Source organism: Triticum urartu, chromosome 5A (assembly GCF_056163025.1).
Source record: "Triticum urartu cultivar PI428250 chromosome 5A, HENAU_Tu73, whole genome shotgun sequence".
Taxonomy (NCBI): Eukaryota; Viridiplantae; Streptophyta; class Magnoliopsida; order Poales; family Poaceae; genus Triticum; species Triticum urartu.
The window spans coordinates 685,867,411-685,883,970 of NC_141877.1; the positions used below are offsets into that span (position 1 = coordinate 685,867,411).

The 16,560-nt window shown below is 46.2% G+C and overlaps 2 protein-coding genes and 1 long non-coding RNA gene across 3 annotated transcripts; 2 read left to right on the top strand and 1 right to left on the bottom strand.

The window, feature by feature from the left end:
- Nucleotides 1-1,485: 1,485 nt before the first annotated feature.
- LOC147974185 (uncharacterized) lies at nucleotides 1,486-2,390 on the top strand. The gene is made up of 2 exons (XM_087524939.1): nucleotides 1,486-1,854; nucleotides 1,963-2,390. Exons 1-2 carry the CDS (start codon nucleotides 1,486-1,488, stop codon nucleotides 2,275-2,277), a joined length of 684 nt encoding a protein of 227 aa, XP_087381065.1. The 3' UTR covers nucleotides 2,278-2,390.
- Nucleotides 2,391-12,099: 9,709 nt separating this feature from the next.
- LOC147974186 (protein DETOXIFICATION 16-like) lies at nucleotides 12,100-15,269 on the bottom strand. Its single transcript, XM_087522378.1, has 7 exons — nucleotides 14,885-15,269; nucleotides 14,253-14,797; nucleotides 14,057-14,143; nucleotides 13,646-13,941; nucleotides 12,758-12,876; nucleotides 12,446-12,535; nucleotides 12,100-12,315 (listed from the first exon to the last, which is right to left on the bottom strand). Exons 1-7 carry the CDS (start codon nucleotides 14,981-14,983, stop codon nucleotides 12,265-12,267), a joined length of 1,287 nt encoding a protein of 428 aa, XP_087378504.1. The 5' UTR covers nucleotides 14,984-15,269; the 3' UTR covers nucleotides 12,100-12,264.
- A 170-nt stretch (nucleotides 15,270-15,439) lies between these two features.
- Nucleotides 15,440-16,508, top strand: LOC147974187 (uncharacterized). The gene is made up of 2 exons (XR_015603136.1): nucleotides 15,440-15,906; nucleotides 16,322-16,508. It is a non-coding gene; the product is annotated as an uncharacterized LOC147974187 (long non-coding RNA).
- Nucleotides 16,509-16,560: the final 52 nt, after the last annotated feature.

Consider the following 16,560-nt stretch of genomic DNA (forward strand, 5'->3'; position numbering starts at 1 on the left):
GTTAAATCTTGGAATTTTGTTGGTGTTTCTCTGATTAAATACGTCCTTATGTAACTAGAAATGATTTTTGAAAAAATAAATAGCAAACTATGAGGCAACTGCAGTTCAAATCTGACCCGCTTCCAACTGAATCGGCGGAAATTTGTCTTTTTCACGAGAGGTGGATCAAAATATTTTACACCCAACCATTTTTTCAATTGTGCATTAAATATGGCCTAGTATTTTATAAAAATGATTTGGTCCAATTTTGCAACAATTATTTGGTAGTTCCTTCAGAAAAAACCTCCTTTCGGGCACTCGAAAAATGGAAAATGGTTTTTTCGTCCAACGAAAATGAAAACTTCCTTAGACAACATTGTTTGCCATTCCAATATGCACTCTTGTGCACAATATGAGATCATTTGAACAAACTATGCCACGAATGTGGCCATAAGATTGATCATTTGGCTTGAAAGCTATGAATCTTCACGCATGATAGCTCATTTCCGAGAACACTTTTTAAAATAATTTTCGTATTACAAGTTTAATTTTTTTCCTGGTAACTTGGTCACATATAATGACCCAATTCGAAGGTTTTCCAATTTTTTGATTTTTTTTAATTTTTTATGCCCGTTTCAAATGCGGTCAAAATGGCGGGCTTGACCGTTCCTAGCTAGAGGTTGAATCTTGGAAAACTTTTGATGTTTCTCTGATTAAATAGATACTTATGTACCTATAAATAATTTTTAGAAAAAATAAAGAGCAAACTATGAGGCAGCTGCAGTTCAAATTTGACCCGCTTCCGGTTGAATCGGCAGAAATTTGTCTTTTTCACAAGAGGTGGATCAAAACTTTTGGCACCCAACCATTTCATCAATTGTGCATTAAATATGTCCTATTATTTTAGAAAATTGATTTGATACAATTTTGCAACAAATATTTGGTAGGTCCTTCACAAAAAAGCTCATTTTGGGCACTCAAAAAATGGAAAATGTTTTTCTCGTGCAAAGAAAATGATAACTTCCTTAGGCAACATTGTTTGTCATTCCAAGATGCACCCTTGTGCACAATGTGAGATCATTTGAACAAACTATGCATTGAATGTGGTGTGGGGGCATGATGTGTGGCGCCGCTAGCTGCCGGGTAGTGGCCACCGGTCATGCGTGGTGCCGCAAGGTCGTCTGGGGTTGCAGAAGAAGGTGATGCTGCAATAGTCAGCAGTGATGCAACAGAGCATCGCCGAGGACCGCCGGTGCTGTGATCCAACATGGTCGGGACCGACGGAGTTGCAATGAAGCAATGTCGGGCCGCTAGTGTTTTGATTTTCTAGCTTAATTGTAAACGGTTGTGATCTTGACATTTTAGTTAATTGTAAATAAGTTGTGGACTAATATTTTTGAAAAAAGTTGTGGTCCTTTTTACAAGACAGATTTGTAGTTTTTTCTTAAAAAACCTTAGAAAATTTGGGTCCAAAATTTTAAGATTCCAGCACAAAACAACCGACCAATGAGAAGCGAGGAACCACAATCACGCGGATCACCCAATCCGAAGCGACCTGAGCCATCCATCACAAACCCATCAACGGTGGAGCGTCTCCAGAGAAACCCGAACCCTAACCCACCCACCCACCCATTCCCCAGATCTGATCGAGGCACCGCCGCCACCCCCACCCATCACCGCCTACCTCTCCAACATCTCCTCCCCGTCCCCCATCGCGCCGCCATCCACCTCGTCGCCTCCCATCTCCTTCCTCCCCCTCCCTCCCCCACCTTCCCTTTTCGCCCCTCCTTCCCGGACCACGATGGCGCCCGCATCGGCTCCAGCGCTGCCACGCTCCACGTCGTTGCCTCCCTTGCCCGCCACCTCGTCTCCCAGGTCAGGAAGCCGTACCTTGCTCCGCCTTTCCCTCGCCTGCTCGCGCAGTCAGTAGATTTCTGCTCCCTTGACCTGAATTTTGACATCTGAACTCAATTTCTCTTGCAGGCCACCAAGGAAGAGATCGCCGAATTCCTCCCCGAAACGACTGGCTCCTCCGCTGATGACGTCCCGCTAGCATCTGTGGTGCGCTTGATGGCCACCAAGAACATGCTACTGTTGCACGCCAGCGGCGACATCAAGAGGGTTCCGTGGGCGAACCCCATGGGGAAGGCCTTCCTGCCGGTGCCTTACCTGGCCGGGGACAACCCCGACGGGCCTGTCCCGCAGCTCTTCGACCACATCAGGGGGGTCCAGCGCAAGGCAAGCATTCAAGACCGGCATCGGCAAGTCCAACCTGATCTCCCGCTTCACCCGCAATGAGTTCAGCCTCGAGTCCAAGTCCACCATCAGGGGGTCGAATTCGCCACCGGCTCCCTCTAGGTCGACGGCAAGGTCGTGAAGGCCCAGATTTGGGACACCGCCAGCTCTTCCTATCCCCGTCTGTTCGGCAGCAGGTAGATTCCCCTTCCCCTTGAAGCGTGTGTGTGTGTGTGTCTGTTGTGGGGCTTTTGTTTGTTGGATCTCGCTGCCGAATTATGTTGTGTGCTGGCGCGGCTGCGCGCTGAAGTGTAGGGGTAGGTTCAGTCGGTCCTGCTAATGGATCATAGCACCAGCTGCTTAGGAATCAGTTGGATGTACGACTTGGGGACTTGCATAGCTAGAATCGCATGATCTGTTTGGTGCTATTTTTGGTCCTAGAAATGCCCCCCTTGTAGATTAGCTTAGTACACTATGATCATGTAGTCTGTGTAGGCTTATTATTCTGTGTGGTTTTATCTTGCCACTTCAGTGAAGATCAGGGATTCACCGGCAACGGAGTTAGTTCTGATATTTCAGTTGTAACAGTTGTTACATTTCTCATGTTCGATTCCCATTCTGGAAGTCCAAGTAACTTACAAAGTACATCCTATCATGATCGATTCCTTCTCAGTTAGTCTCCGAGGGAAACAATATGCTAGTTTTGCCACATCTGGGAATTCTATTAGTTTTTTCTTTTGCCAACGGCGCAAACCGCATAAAATCATAGCATAGCATTTGAAAAAGCGATGTACTCTTAAGTATACGCCTGTAGAGACTGTCAGTCATGTACTTTGTTTCACAATTTTGATTTCTGCTCCGGTTACACGCAGACAGTCTTCCAAGGTCTGTCGTGCGTCTTGCTAGTGTTCACAGCGTTCCAAGTTCATGGGGGTCTTGTTTATTTGTTCATGTGATGATTCTTCTACACATTTCATAGTTATTTCTGCATAGGCGCTACATTTTGGGTAAATCATGTGCAGATTATGAAGTAACTTGGGTGCCTCGGTAACCATCTTCTTCGTTCTTTTGCAGTTGTGGAGACCACTGATGGGACTATCGTAGTTGCTTCTGCGTTTTGCGGGCATCAGGAAGGTACTAATTACCATTTCCTTTCTCTAGTTCTTACTCACCACACTACATGGCAAGGCATATCTGACCATCGTAGGTCCCTTTGCTATATCTGTTTTTCAAATGTGGAAGCCATCATAACATCAGCTGGTCATAGTTATACACATTGTTTAACTTTTTCTTCTTTGAATTTCACATTGCAGTTCTTTGTTGTAAGATAATGCACATGTATCAATACCAGATATGGAAAGCTTTAGTAAAAGATGTAAACATTCTCATCATATGCTATCTGATTCTGAGTCGATTTAGATTAATTATGGCTTTGTCATTCTGCTTTATGATTTACTCAATCAATGTTGTTTCATGATGATTATGCAGTAATGCTCCTCTTCTTCCTCGACCACCCGAACAACCACGCCAGTGGGCTCCTGAAGCATCAACTTCAATAATGATGACCCTAGAGCTAGCTAGTTTAGTCCGCTACGGTTTGGGGGTGCTTTGGGTTTCAATTCACTACAGCAGAAGCACCATTCTTTTTGAAGCTCTAGTACTGCTAGTCGGTAAATTTCTCAGCTGCGCACGGTGAAGAGAGCAAAAACCACTTCATGGCTGCTTAGCATTAGTTGTCTTGGTTGGTGATGCTCTACATTTGACTGGATCGAATTGAAACATGTATAGTTAAGGAATTCTAAACAATAATCGCACAATCTAGAATAGATGAAGTATCAGCAGCTGCGTATGGTCTACACAGCTAGTTCCAGTCTTGCTTTTGAATTTTGTATCAGCAGCTGCGTATGGTCTACACAGCTGGTTCCAGTCTTGCTTTTGAATAGATGAAGTATTTTATTTATATCACTGGAAATCCTTTTTTTGTCCAAGTAATTTGTGCTTTGGTGGCAGATTACATAAATAAATAATACTTTTAAGCATTTAAGTGTTGATAGTCACTAGTTTTAACCAATATATTACAGTTTGTAAAAGCAACCAATTCATGATAAGACTTGGTGTGGCTGATGCACATAGCTACTTTCAGTACCTTGTTAACAGTGTTGAGGACAAGTTAAATCCTGTATTGGTGTCCTGTTCTTGTAAACATTATGTAAAGCTAAAATTCTTCTGTGTCTTGCTTCCTGTGTCTTGCTCATTTGATATAAACATTATGTAGAGCTCTGTTTCTTCTTCTTTTGCTTCCTGTATGTATGTATGTGTCTGACGACGAAGTTGGTTTCTTCAGAATTGATCGAGTCTGACAAAGTTGTTCTGAACATTTCTTGAAACAGGGCGAGGCCGGTGATGTCCCTGGGGTGGCGCCACTGTGCCCGACGCTTGCCCTGGTCACCGCGGTGGAGCTTCGGCGGCTTCCAGACCCTCTCCTGGATGTGGTGATGGTCACACCACAGCCGTGGTGTGGCTGAGCCTCTGCTACGGCTACAATGTCCCTCTAGTGAGCTCCTCCCCATTCCTTCTTCTCTGATGTAGCTCCTGCATGGCCTTGGCCATGATTTGGGTTGGACGTGGGGCTGTACTAGTTGCTGCTAGATGCTGTAACCAAGCATCAACTCCTACTGGAGCTCTCTGGTGATAAATTCATGTGGTTCTAGGGTCTGTCAGTAGCTGCCCACGTGTACTTGCTTTACATATGTGCCCCTGTGATGCTCTGGTGATATGGAGTGGCTGATATCAAAATCATGGTGGTGTTGATGCTTATCTTGCGTGTCTCTGGTGGTGGTGGTGTTGACAGCAGTTACACACCTAGCCTGTAACTAATATCATTACTGCTAATTTACCTCAAGTTAGTCTGAACATGGTTGAAATGAGCGCTGCTAATTTTGATGTCTAATATCAATTTTTACCCCAAGTCCTTAAGTAATTATTTTCATTACATCAAAGTTAGCTGAGAATATTGACTAGAATATTTTATGTATGACATGATGCATGTACACATACGGTTGAGAAAATACCGAGCTGCAGTGGAACAACCTGGAGTTAGAGAACTTCCAGGACAAGATCAACGAGGTGACCGGCGTTATGGTGGCTATGTACGGCGGCGACCACAAGTTCTTCGGTGAGCTGGCAGTGTCCATATTGTGTGATATATGATGCTGCTCCGTTGTGCATCTCTCTTTTCTTGTGTGTTGCATCATTGTTGCTTGATAGAGTAAATGATTTCAGTTTTGGTTGTGTCCAATCTTTACTATGTACCATGCTTAGTGTTTACTAAACTGAGGCATTGGGCATTGGAATTTAGGCATTTATGTATAATTTTAGTTTTGGATGTGTCCAATGCAAATATTGCTGTCAACTGTCAAGTTGATTTTAAAATGTCTCGTTAACTTCATTATTCTGTTATTTATTGTTAAATATGCTGTTAGATTTACTTCTATTTTGTTCCTAAACATTTTGTTCTGTAACATGCAGATGCTGGGCTTTCATGTTTCTTCGTGAGCATCAGGACAAAGAAGTCGGAGGAAGCATAGTTCTAACATTGCTGTCAAGTGTCAAGTTTTGCATTAATGAAGCCCTTTATGCTGCTCCTATTTGTATGTGTGTATGATGTAGCAGAACCTGGCTCATGTGATTGTACACTTGTGGAGCTTGTTATCTGATTGTAAACTTGATGCTGATCACATTTGTATGTGTGTTATATGATGTAGCACTTTGATGGTTGATAATATTTGAAGTATTTCGTGTGTTTTCTGTGTGCCAATTTAAATACCAGGTATTTATTTGCGTGAAATAAAAAAATGAAGAATATTGCCTTGATGGCTAGGACCCAGTACTAGAACCTGACAATGGGGACCCACCTGACTAGTGAACCCAATTTATAAAAAAAGAAAAAAAATGAAACTGTTGAGACAAAAAGGCCATGGGCCAAAAATAAAAAGGCTGCAATGTTGGGCTTGGTCCATGAAGCTGACAAAAAATTCACAGAAAAAAAATATAAATGGGCTGAATTAATGGGCTCGGCCCATATAAACACCGAATTGGACCGGGCTGAATCTTGTGCCACGTCAGATTGCCACGCTGGATGCCTACGTGGCCTGGGGAGGTTGCTAGTGACCAAAACGCCACAGTAGACGTATTTTGGTCATAAACGTTTGCGACCATTCTAGAAGAAAGGTCGCTATAGTCAGTTTACGACGCCCAGCTTTTGACCTTATGTTTTTGGTCACAAAAGGTCATAAATGGAAATTTGTGACCTTTCAGTGACCAATAGTGGTGGTCATAAGTTGACATATTTCTTGTAGTGATTAGTGCCACTTCTGTTACAAACCGGGACTAATGTGTCTCACATTTGACCCTTTTTCTACTAGTGGGAGAGGGGAGGGAGAGAGGAAGAGAAGGAAAGGGGGGTGCCACCCCCCTCCTTGTCCAATTCGGACTAGAGGGGGAGGGGGTGCGCGACTGCGCTGGCCGCCCCTCCTCTTCTCCCACTAAGGCCCATTAGGCCTAATAAACTCCCCGAGGGGTTCTGGTAACCGCCCAGTACTCCGGTATATGTCCGAAACCTCCCGAAACACTTCCGGTGTCCGAACATAGTCGTCCAATATATCGATCTTTACGTCTCGACCATTTCGAGACTCCTCGTCATGTCCGTGATCATATCCGGGACTCTGAACTACCTTCGGTACATCAAAACACAAAAATTCATAATACCGATCGTCACCAAACTTTAAGCGTGCGGACCATACGGGTTCGAGAACTATGTAGACATGACCGAGACACGTCTCCGTTCAATAACCAATAGCAGAACCTGGATGCTCATATTGGCTCCCACATATTCTACGAAGATCTTTATCGGTCAAACCGCATAACAACATATGTTGTTCCCTTTATCATCGGTATGTTACTTGCCTGAGATTCGATCGTCGGTATCTTAATACCTAGTTCAATCTCGTTACCGACAAGTCTCTTTACTTGTTCCGTGCATCATCCCGCAACTAACTTATTAGTTACAATGCTTGCAAGGCTTATAGTGATGTGCATTACCGAGAGGGCCCAGAGATACCTCTCCGACATTCGGAGTGACAAATCCTAATCTCGATCTATGCCAACTCAACAAGTACCTTCGGAGACACCTGTAGAGCACCTTTATAATCACCCAGTTACGTTGTGACGTTTGGTAGCACACAAAGTGTTCCTTCGGTATTCGGGAGTTGCATAATCTCATAGCCATAGGAACATGTATAAGTCATGAAGAAAGAAATAGCAACATACTAGACGATCAAGTGCTAAGCTAACGGAATGGGTCAAGTCAATCACATCATTCTCTAATGATGTGATCCCGTTTATCAAATAACAACTTATGTCTATGGTTAGGAAATATAATCATCTTTGATCAAGGAGCTAGTCAAGTAGAGACATACTAGTGACACTCTGTTTGCCTATGTATTCACACATGTATTTTATTTCCAGTTAATACAACTCTAGCATGAATAATAAACATTTATCATGAAATAAGGAAATAAATAATAACTTTATTATTGCCTCTAGGGCATATTTCCTTCACTAACCACATGCTTCTAGGAGTTTAAGACTGAACAAATTAAACCAAATTCTTCCTAAATCCAAAAATAATGAAAGAGATTAAACCAAAGGGTATGGACAAACAAATTAGAGAGCAAAAATGTTACATACTCGATAGTCAGGCAATAAAAAAATCATAAGGAAATAGAATGGAATGTAACATTAGGAGTTTAAGACTGAACAAATGTAGCAGCTATTGGCTCAAAACAGACCAGATGATCTTGAGCATACTAGACATTGAATGTTATTGTAATATATAGGAGAAAACATGCCATACAATTATTCATGATAAACTTTGGAAGGGTTAAAGCACAAGTAAGAGCATCTCCAGCCGTTGGCCCCCCAGGGGGCGTCTAAAATCGCGCCGGGGGGCGAGCCGACGCAAAAAAAGGGCCTGGGGGCGAGTTGGTCCCCTGGGGCCGGCCCCAGGGCCGCCCCCAGATGCATATAATTTTTTCAAACAAAAAAACGTTCAGCGAAGTTCGGTTAAACACGGCTAAATTTCGGCAAACTTTGGCACATATTGACATGTTCGCGACGCGCTACATAGCAAATATAAACTAAAAAAAGAAACCGATGAAGGCCGACAAGTCGTCGTCGCCGCCATCCTCGCTGCCGTCGTCGTCGGCCTTCTACTCCTTGACGCGGCCGTCCCTGGTGGACCCCTGACCGACGTCGCCAACGCGGACTGGTGGTGGCGGCTCGTCGTTGTCGTCGCTGTCTTCGATGACGACGACTCCTCCTTCGTCGCGGCCCCAGTGGCGCTGCTCGAACTACCGCAGGGCGGCGCGCTGGCGCTCCTTCGCCATCTCCAGGCGCTCCTTCGCCATCTCCAGGGAGTCCTTGCGCGCCCGTTCCAGGGCGGCTGCGTCGTCGTCGAGCTCCACGTCGCCGTGCTCCGTCTTCACGGCGCGGAGACCCGGCTCCGTTTTCACCGGTACGAGCCCCGGCTCCGTCTTTGGCTTGGCGATGCGCGGTGGCGCCGACGAGGAGGCACGCCGACCACCCTCGTGGATGACGATGTCGGCGCTACGAGTGCGCCGGCCGAGCAACGTCTCCGCCGCGGGCTCGGCCTTGATGCCGAGCAGCGCCGGGGAGCCGGAGGAGTGGGAAGAAGAGCGCGAGGAGGAAGAAGAGGAGGAGCCAAACCTGGGCATACATTGCCCGTCGCGTTGGCGGTGGGCCGGGGCGGCCGCCCTCGCCGGGGGGTATGCCAACGGCGGGTTGTTGCCGCCCTCAAGGTGCGTCAGCACGCCCTCGAGTGTGTGGTCGGGGACGCCCCAACATAGGTGGCGCCCCTCGCTGTTCTTCGTGCCGCCCATCACCGGCGCCCTGCTGGTGGATGCCAGCCTCTGCTGCTGACGGCGCTCGAAGTAGGCCGCCCAAGCCACGTCGTTGTCGGCGGCGTACTGAGGGCGTGGCTGGAGGTACTCTAAAAAACCTTATGCACCGTGTGTCCCAACACAAGAACCTGCTAATGTCTTTTTCAAGATTCTTATTCACTGCTCGATCCTGAGAAAATTAACTAGGAAACCAATGTTCACTGTTACTCCTTACTCTATAGTTTCAACTTCCGGTTACATGTTTAACACAACATACAATTACAGAACCAGAAAAGAAGATATGCAGGACTATATTTGAGAAATCAGTGCTATATTAAATAATAACATGCATGCAGTATTGTCCATTACCTTTACAATTACCAGTTCAACTCTGTTTCTCTCTTTGAAGAAGTGATTTTTTAGGAGTCCTGTAACCTGGAAGATGAAAATCAAAATATATCACAGACTTTCTAAAAGCAGTTGTGGTTCTAGTACTACTAGTAGAATCTCTTGCAGACATACGGTTGAAGAGGAGAGACATCAACTACTTTGGCCTATTCAAAACCAATATCAGATTTCACTACTTATTCCTTTTGAATGGTGGATATTTTTTAGCGGTCTCAAGGATACTGTCATCCGGCCATCTCTGTCCCACAGCGGCACCAACGGGCGACGGCGTCCATCAAATCTATGTTCGCTCCACACCAGCACCATGGGCTCGGCTGCATCGATACAGTGCTTAGGAATCAACGTTCACCACCAACTGTCGATGCCGCTGCCGACCCGTGGCACTGCGCGGCCGTGGCTAATTGCACCGGTAGTGACACAGAGTGCACGAACAACAAATATACTGGAACATGCCATGATTGCGTGAGGACGACGGGATGAAGAAAATAGTCACCGCTGCAGGGCATCTACGGCCTTCGCGTGGCGCAGGCGGCATGCAACTCATGGGATAACTACATCTCAATCAGACAGCAAACATGTGATCTACAACGATAATGTCATAGGCCGATGCTACCCACGTGATGCATGCACAACATCATGCAATTTCAGTTGATCAAGGCATCAGCTAGCTATATAAACATGCGCCTCTTGTTGTAAATGATGTCCATGTATATATGTGTAAGTATATATATACTACTTCCCCCGATAAAAAAAATGAATCGTGGCTTTCGTTCAGCTATACTACATACTCGCTCTGATAACTTTATGCTCTATGTATACTCATGCCCCGATATAATAGACACGGTCCTGTTTACAAGATGTATAAGTTTTCTGAACATAAAAAAAATATGGACCATATGGGTGGCACTAATCTATTGTCAGAAATAGATGTACTACTATATTGGCCATAACAACATGCTCCATTCTAGGGAAATGGAAGTTTCCTTCTTCTTGCTTGTTTGGCCGCCCGAAAGCAAGTATACTTCGTACTCCATACTCCATACTCTAGAATAAGTATTAAATCTCCAATAGGAAGTATAGTATATACTCCATACTCCCGTATGAAGTATATATACACCATACTTCTAGTTTCCTACCGGGATATACTCCATACTTCAATATTTACATACTATTTCTTTAAAAAACGGATCCACGCTCCATACTTTTATTTTCCTACTAAGATATACTCCATACTCTTATATTTTCAAAATGTACATAAATATTATTCCACTAAAAATGGATCCATGCTACAAGCACATGGTAGAACAAGAATTCATCTATACTCTAATCCAAGTGTATAAACTGTGATATTTTGGAGAGTCTTGGAGTAGGACGTGACTAGCACTTATTTGTTAAACTCCATGCATGTGTGTAATTAGCCGGCCAACAAAGATGTTTAGTTAGTACGCTACGTTGAAAAAAATAGCTAATTAGTTAGTTGCCACTATCGGATTCTTGGTATCCACTAACCCGGTTACCGTGCTTCTAGGGAGACACGTGGAGGACAATGGCCTAGGTGGTAACTACCACCGCTTGTAGATAAAACATGTCCTATATATAACATTAGTCCTTTGACACAAATGGCCGGCCGGCTGTCACAATGGGCGAAGTTTGGAACAGGGCAGAGCTGCCCCACACAGCGTGACCTTATTGGACAGTAAACTATCAAGTTTGGAACTCGGCGAATATTTTTCCCAATTCGGCCTACTGACCAACTCGGTAGATATTTGGCACTGGGCAATGTTTGCTGGCATATTCCTACTGGGTAAGGTTTGCCAAGTTGGAAACTCGGCAAAGAAAGATGCCACGTCTCACTTCCGTTAATAGTGCGTCCAGTCAGACGGTGTGGTTCATCGAGTTCAAAACCCGGGAAACATTGTTTACTTATTCATCGAGTTCGCGCTAGAATGCACTCGGCAATGTTAATGATTGCCAAGGGCAGTTTCAGCGGAGTGCCTTACACCGAGTTTGAAACTCGGTGAAGATTTCGCTGAGTTTAATATGTGCTCTGTCGAGTTTCTTTGAAACTCGGCATTAATGGAGATTCTAGTAGTATGGGATGGTTGTGGCATGGCATGGTAGGACACGTTGGAGTGATAAATGTATAGCATATGAACACATTCTTGGACTAGCCGACGTTTCCTTTGACAAATATAAGAGTTTTAGTACTTGTATTGCCGAAAAGAAACATGGAAAAAAGCATCTCATGAAGAGCATCATAATCACAAGCCCTTTGGAGTTCCTTCATATGGATTATTCTGAGCCTGCAACATATGATAGCCTTGGTGGGGTAAAAATATGGCATTGTCATTGCGGACAATTTCTCAAGGTATACTTGGATGTTCTTTCTTCGGTTCAAGAATGTGACCCAAGATACATTCAAGACTTTTACCATGAAAGACAATGCAAATTAGATGAAAAGAACCTGCCAATAAGAAGCAACAATAACACGGAGTTCAACAATGAATATGCCATCATAGATGTTGAATGTCCAAAGTTAAAAAATATCATTTGGTACGGTAATACTGTAACACTTTGGTACATGTAATGAAGCTTCTATTTTCTAAAATAGATTTGAGACATATATTAAATAACATAATAATGACACACGCGAAGTCCCGCCCGTGTTATATGATGTCGTTGATCATGGCTCTACAGGTGGCGAAGTGACAATTCGATCCTTCGCCTTCATCGCCTAAGCAACCACAAAATTAATAGAACATGAAAACATTTTCAGCAACCGGGAACATATATGGATGAACAAGAAGGAACTAAATTAGTCAAGTGTATGTAACTTAGATTAAACAATATATCTATATGCTTACTTCTTTATCCCAATTAGTGGTGCCAAAGGAAATGACAAGAAGCAATAGAGTTTGCGTCACCAATCCGCTCAATATTCCCAACCAAAGGCCCTGCATGAACGCAGCATGTTTAGATCGATGGAGATCGAAATGATCACACAAAAATAATAATGATATAATGCTAGCTAGCATATATTTGGTAACTAATTATGAAATACAGAGTGGTATTATTGTACTACTATTACTGCTACTACTGGTGCTAATACCACTATTGTACATACTGCTACTACTCCTACTAAGGAGAGTAGGGAAAATATTTATGTACAGACATACCTTTCCACGAAGATGACATTTGAAGGTGAAAACTAATGCTGCAGGGATACCAACGAGATAATACGCAGTGAAGTTAACGAGCGCACCAATCTTCTGTTGTCCGCAGCCCCTAATGATACCTTGTAAATTAAAAATAAATATTTTTGCTCAGTGTATCTGGAGTAATGTTACATCTACAGAAGGTTACTTAATCTCTTTTTATAAATAAGCTGATGTGGGGGATTATAATTGGTAATAGGCGGGTGAAGGGGCCCACCCCAGGAATTGGGGGGGGGGGGGGGGGTGGTTATAGTTGAAAAGCTTGGACTAGTTCTTTGTAGTTGTACCATTATTCGTGTATCTGTCACCCATAGGATATGGTCGTAGGAAACTAATGCAGTGGAAAATTACCACACACAAAAATGCAGTAGAGCATCAAGTTTGAGTGAGTCCAATCGATGCATGCAAACTCAGCCCTGCCATTGGAGGATACGATGGAGTTGGAGTGCATGAAAGCCGTAACAAATGTGGTGGCATGCCGGCGAACCATGCAGCGCTTTCTGATCGACTGCGTCTTTCCGATTATCACAACACAGTTTTTATCCTATCGGCCGAAGACGGTATCTTGCCGAGAGCCTTGGCGATGCCCCTGACACGCGGTGACCACGGTGATGAAGGCGCCACTTCTTTTGGTACGGTTCAGGGCTGCGGCGGAAGGCGTGAGAGCCCAGGTCGCATGTTTCTACTTGTAATCTAAGTTGGCGATAAGGAATCCCAAACAACTAATTAAATGCTGTCATCCTCCTACCCTGAAGGTTATTACAACTAATATTGATCACACCCTGTGGGAGCTAAGGGCATCTGCAAATGCTGTAGAATAAAAATGTACAGCATATGACATGCACGCACCTGAGAGGACGTACTGGAGGCCGTCGAAGAGAACGGAGATGGCGAGGATGAGCATCATGCTGGCGACGTAGGAGACCACCTCCTGGTCCTTGCTGTAGGCATAGCCCCACACTTTGTGCACCAGAACCAGGAGGAGCCCCTCCGACGTGCCCACCAAGAACGCCAGCAGTATGACCACGCGGGCCGCCAGAAGCGCCGCCCGAGGCCGCCGGGCCCCGAGCTCGTTGGACACGCGCGTGCTTATGGCCGAAGAGAGTCCATTCGGGACCGTGCACACCAAGGAGTTGGTGTTCAAGCTGCACCACCGGAGAGAGATACATCAAGCAAGCAGCGATCATCCATGGAGATAGATAAGAGATGGAGATCAATCTATGTATCCATCACTAAGAAAAGAAGGATGAACTTGTATACCAGATGGAGAGGACGGCTGTCTCGAGCTTGGGGTTGGGGAGAAGGCCCGAGATTATCACCATCACCTCGAACGACCACCACTCCATGCTGCAGAAGTTTCAGAGATCAAGTTGTAATAAATTGCAGAGAATTGCATGTGTGGTAGTTCACGAGTTCACTACTTGGGTAGCACTGGTGTACTACAACTGCTACTCACCAGACCATGAGTGCGGATGGCACGGCGAGCTTCAAGAAGGGGAAGAGGCCGTGGAGCGCCTCGAGAGAGAACCCCGTCCAGCTCTTCTTGCACGACAGCGAGACCCTGACGTAGACGGCCAGTATGGAGACGTTGGTGAAGTACGACACGGCGTTGGCCAGCGCCGCCCCTCTCATCCCCAGCCGCAGCCTGTACACCAGCGCCCAGCACACCACCACGTGACTCACCGCGGTGGCGCCGGAGCTGAGCATCACCGGCAACACCAGCTTGTGCGCCTGCAGGAACCGGACGTGGCACTGCAGCCAGCCGTAGAAGAAGAGCGCAGGGATCATCCACCGGATGTACGTCCCGGCCCCCGCAGCGATCTCCGGGTCCTGCCCCAGGTGGAGCAGGATTGCGCCGGTGTTCGCCCACACCGCCGCGATCGGAACGCTCGCCAGGGCCAGCACCAGCATCGCCCTCTGTTTGTACACCCCGAGCATGTCGTCCTGGTTCGCTCCGAAGGCCTGCCCGCAAATGGTGTCGAGGGCGAAGGACATGCCCGTCTGCCACGCACGCGCGGATGTACGTAATTGTGCAAGGTTGGAGAACTTAGTTCGAATGGTAAATAGGACGGCTAGAAGGTGTAGTACCAGGAAGCTGAAGCCGGTGACGATGGCGAATGAGCTGGCCATGGAGGCGCTGGCCAGCGCGAGCTCGCCAAGGTGGCCGACGAACATCACGGAGATCATCTGGATGACGCTCTGCAGCAGGCATCCCACGATGAGGGGCCCGGCGAGGCGGAGCTGTCTCTTTGCCTCGCTCGTCGCCAGCAGCAGCAGGTTCACGGCCACGGCCCCGGCGGCTCCATGCCTAACTGATCCATGGATCCGCTATTGGTTCGAGCTACCTCGATCGGCTTGTGGAGGAGCAGATGCCGCAACCCTTTCCAGGTCGAGATCAAGAGAGAGAAGGGAACGGGTCAGATTGCTCACTATCCAGGCAGATCGCGTCTTATCGCCGTTTCACGCGCAGATCGCGTGGTGGGGAGCGGCAATAGCGGGAATTTCACCCCAACGCAAGGGGTCGGGCTCCCCTGCTGGGTTCCCAGCACCCATTATCGTGCAGGGTCAACCACCGCCTAACACGTGTAGGACCTCATCTGCTAATTCTTTTTCTCTAATTAGCAGAAATCCGTGTGCCTTGCCTTATCCACGGACCGCCGCTCCTTAGCCACTCCCTGGCTCCCAGTACAGCTCCGTGAAAGAAGATTCCGACAAGGTAAGGTCCGCCGCTCGGCGCCGTGTTCGGCGGCCAGACGGGAGCTGTCGCGGCTAATACCGCCCGGGGTCATGACCTGTAGCGGCTAGAGCCGCCCGCCTCCGGCGTGCTGCGCCGTGTGGGGCAGTGGCCTTGACTGAAGGCAAGATGGGGTCAATGGAAGCTAGCTTTGCTCGCTTCAGCCGCGTTGCACCGCGCGGGGCTGTAGTCTTGGCTGGTGGGAAGACAGGGCCTGTCGCGGCTAGCTCCGCCCGCCTCCAGCGCGTCGAAGGCTGTGGCCGACCCGCTCCATGGTAGAAGGTGGAAACACAACGCGTGCGGTCGTGTGACGAGATGCCGCAGGAGGTCGTTGGGTCACACTTGAAGAAGACGTGAGCTCGATACGTCTCAACAGGTAAAGGTTGTTGTAATTGCTTGCTTCAATCTCCGTACTAGCTAATTAGCTCTCAGTTATCCACTTATTGCATATGCACGTACTGAAATTGGAAGTATACGAGGTGGTATTCTGTTAGTGGTGAACTTTGATTCTAAGTAAGATTGAGCTGATGTCTCATTACTTGAAGATGGGACAACATATTTCGCCAAACATCACACTGTATTCATAGGAGCATTAGCAAAACATTGACCTTTTTCTTAGATTCAATAATCTCTGTCATTACAATTGGCAAAAAGGATAGAGGAAACAGACCTATGGAAGATGAAGTACAAGGAGCTAAGTCTCAAGGATTAATTTGCATGTCATAGATCTCTTCGTTTGTTTCAGTTTAATCTTGTCTCCTTCATATGATGAGAGTGTTGATAATTTGCAGATTCAAGAGGCACAACAACAAACCTATGGATGATGAAGTCACGGGAGCTCCTTCCATGCCGAAAAACGTTGTAGATGCTGGTCCACGTGAGAGAGAATTTGCTAGATCCTGATCTATTTCTGTGTGATCCACAATAGAGTACATTTTTCGCAAAGGGAATATATTAATATTGCGAAGATATCAATTACACCCAGCCTCTGCAACAACAAGATGTCCAAAGACAACAAGGATGCACACAA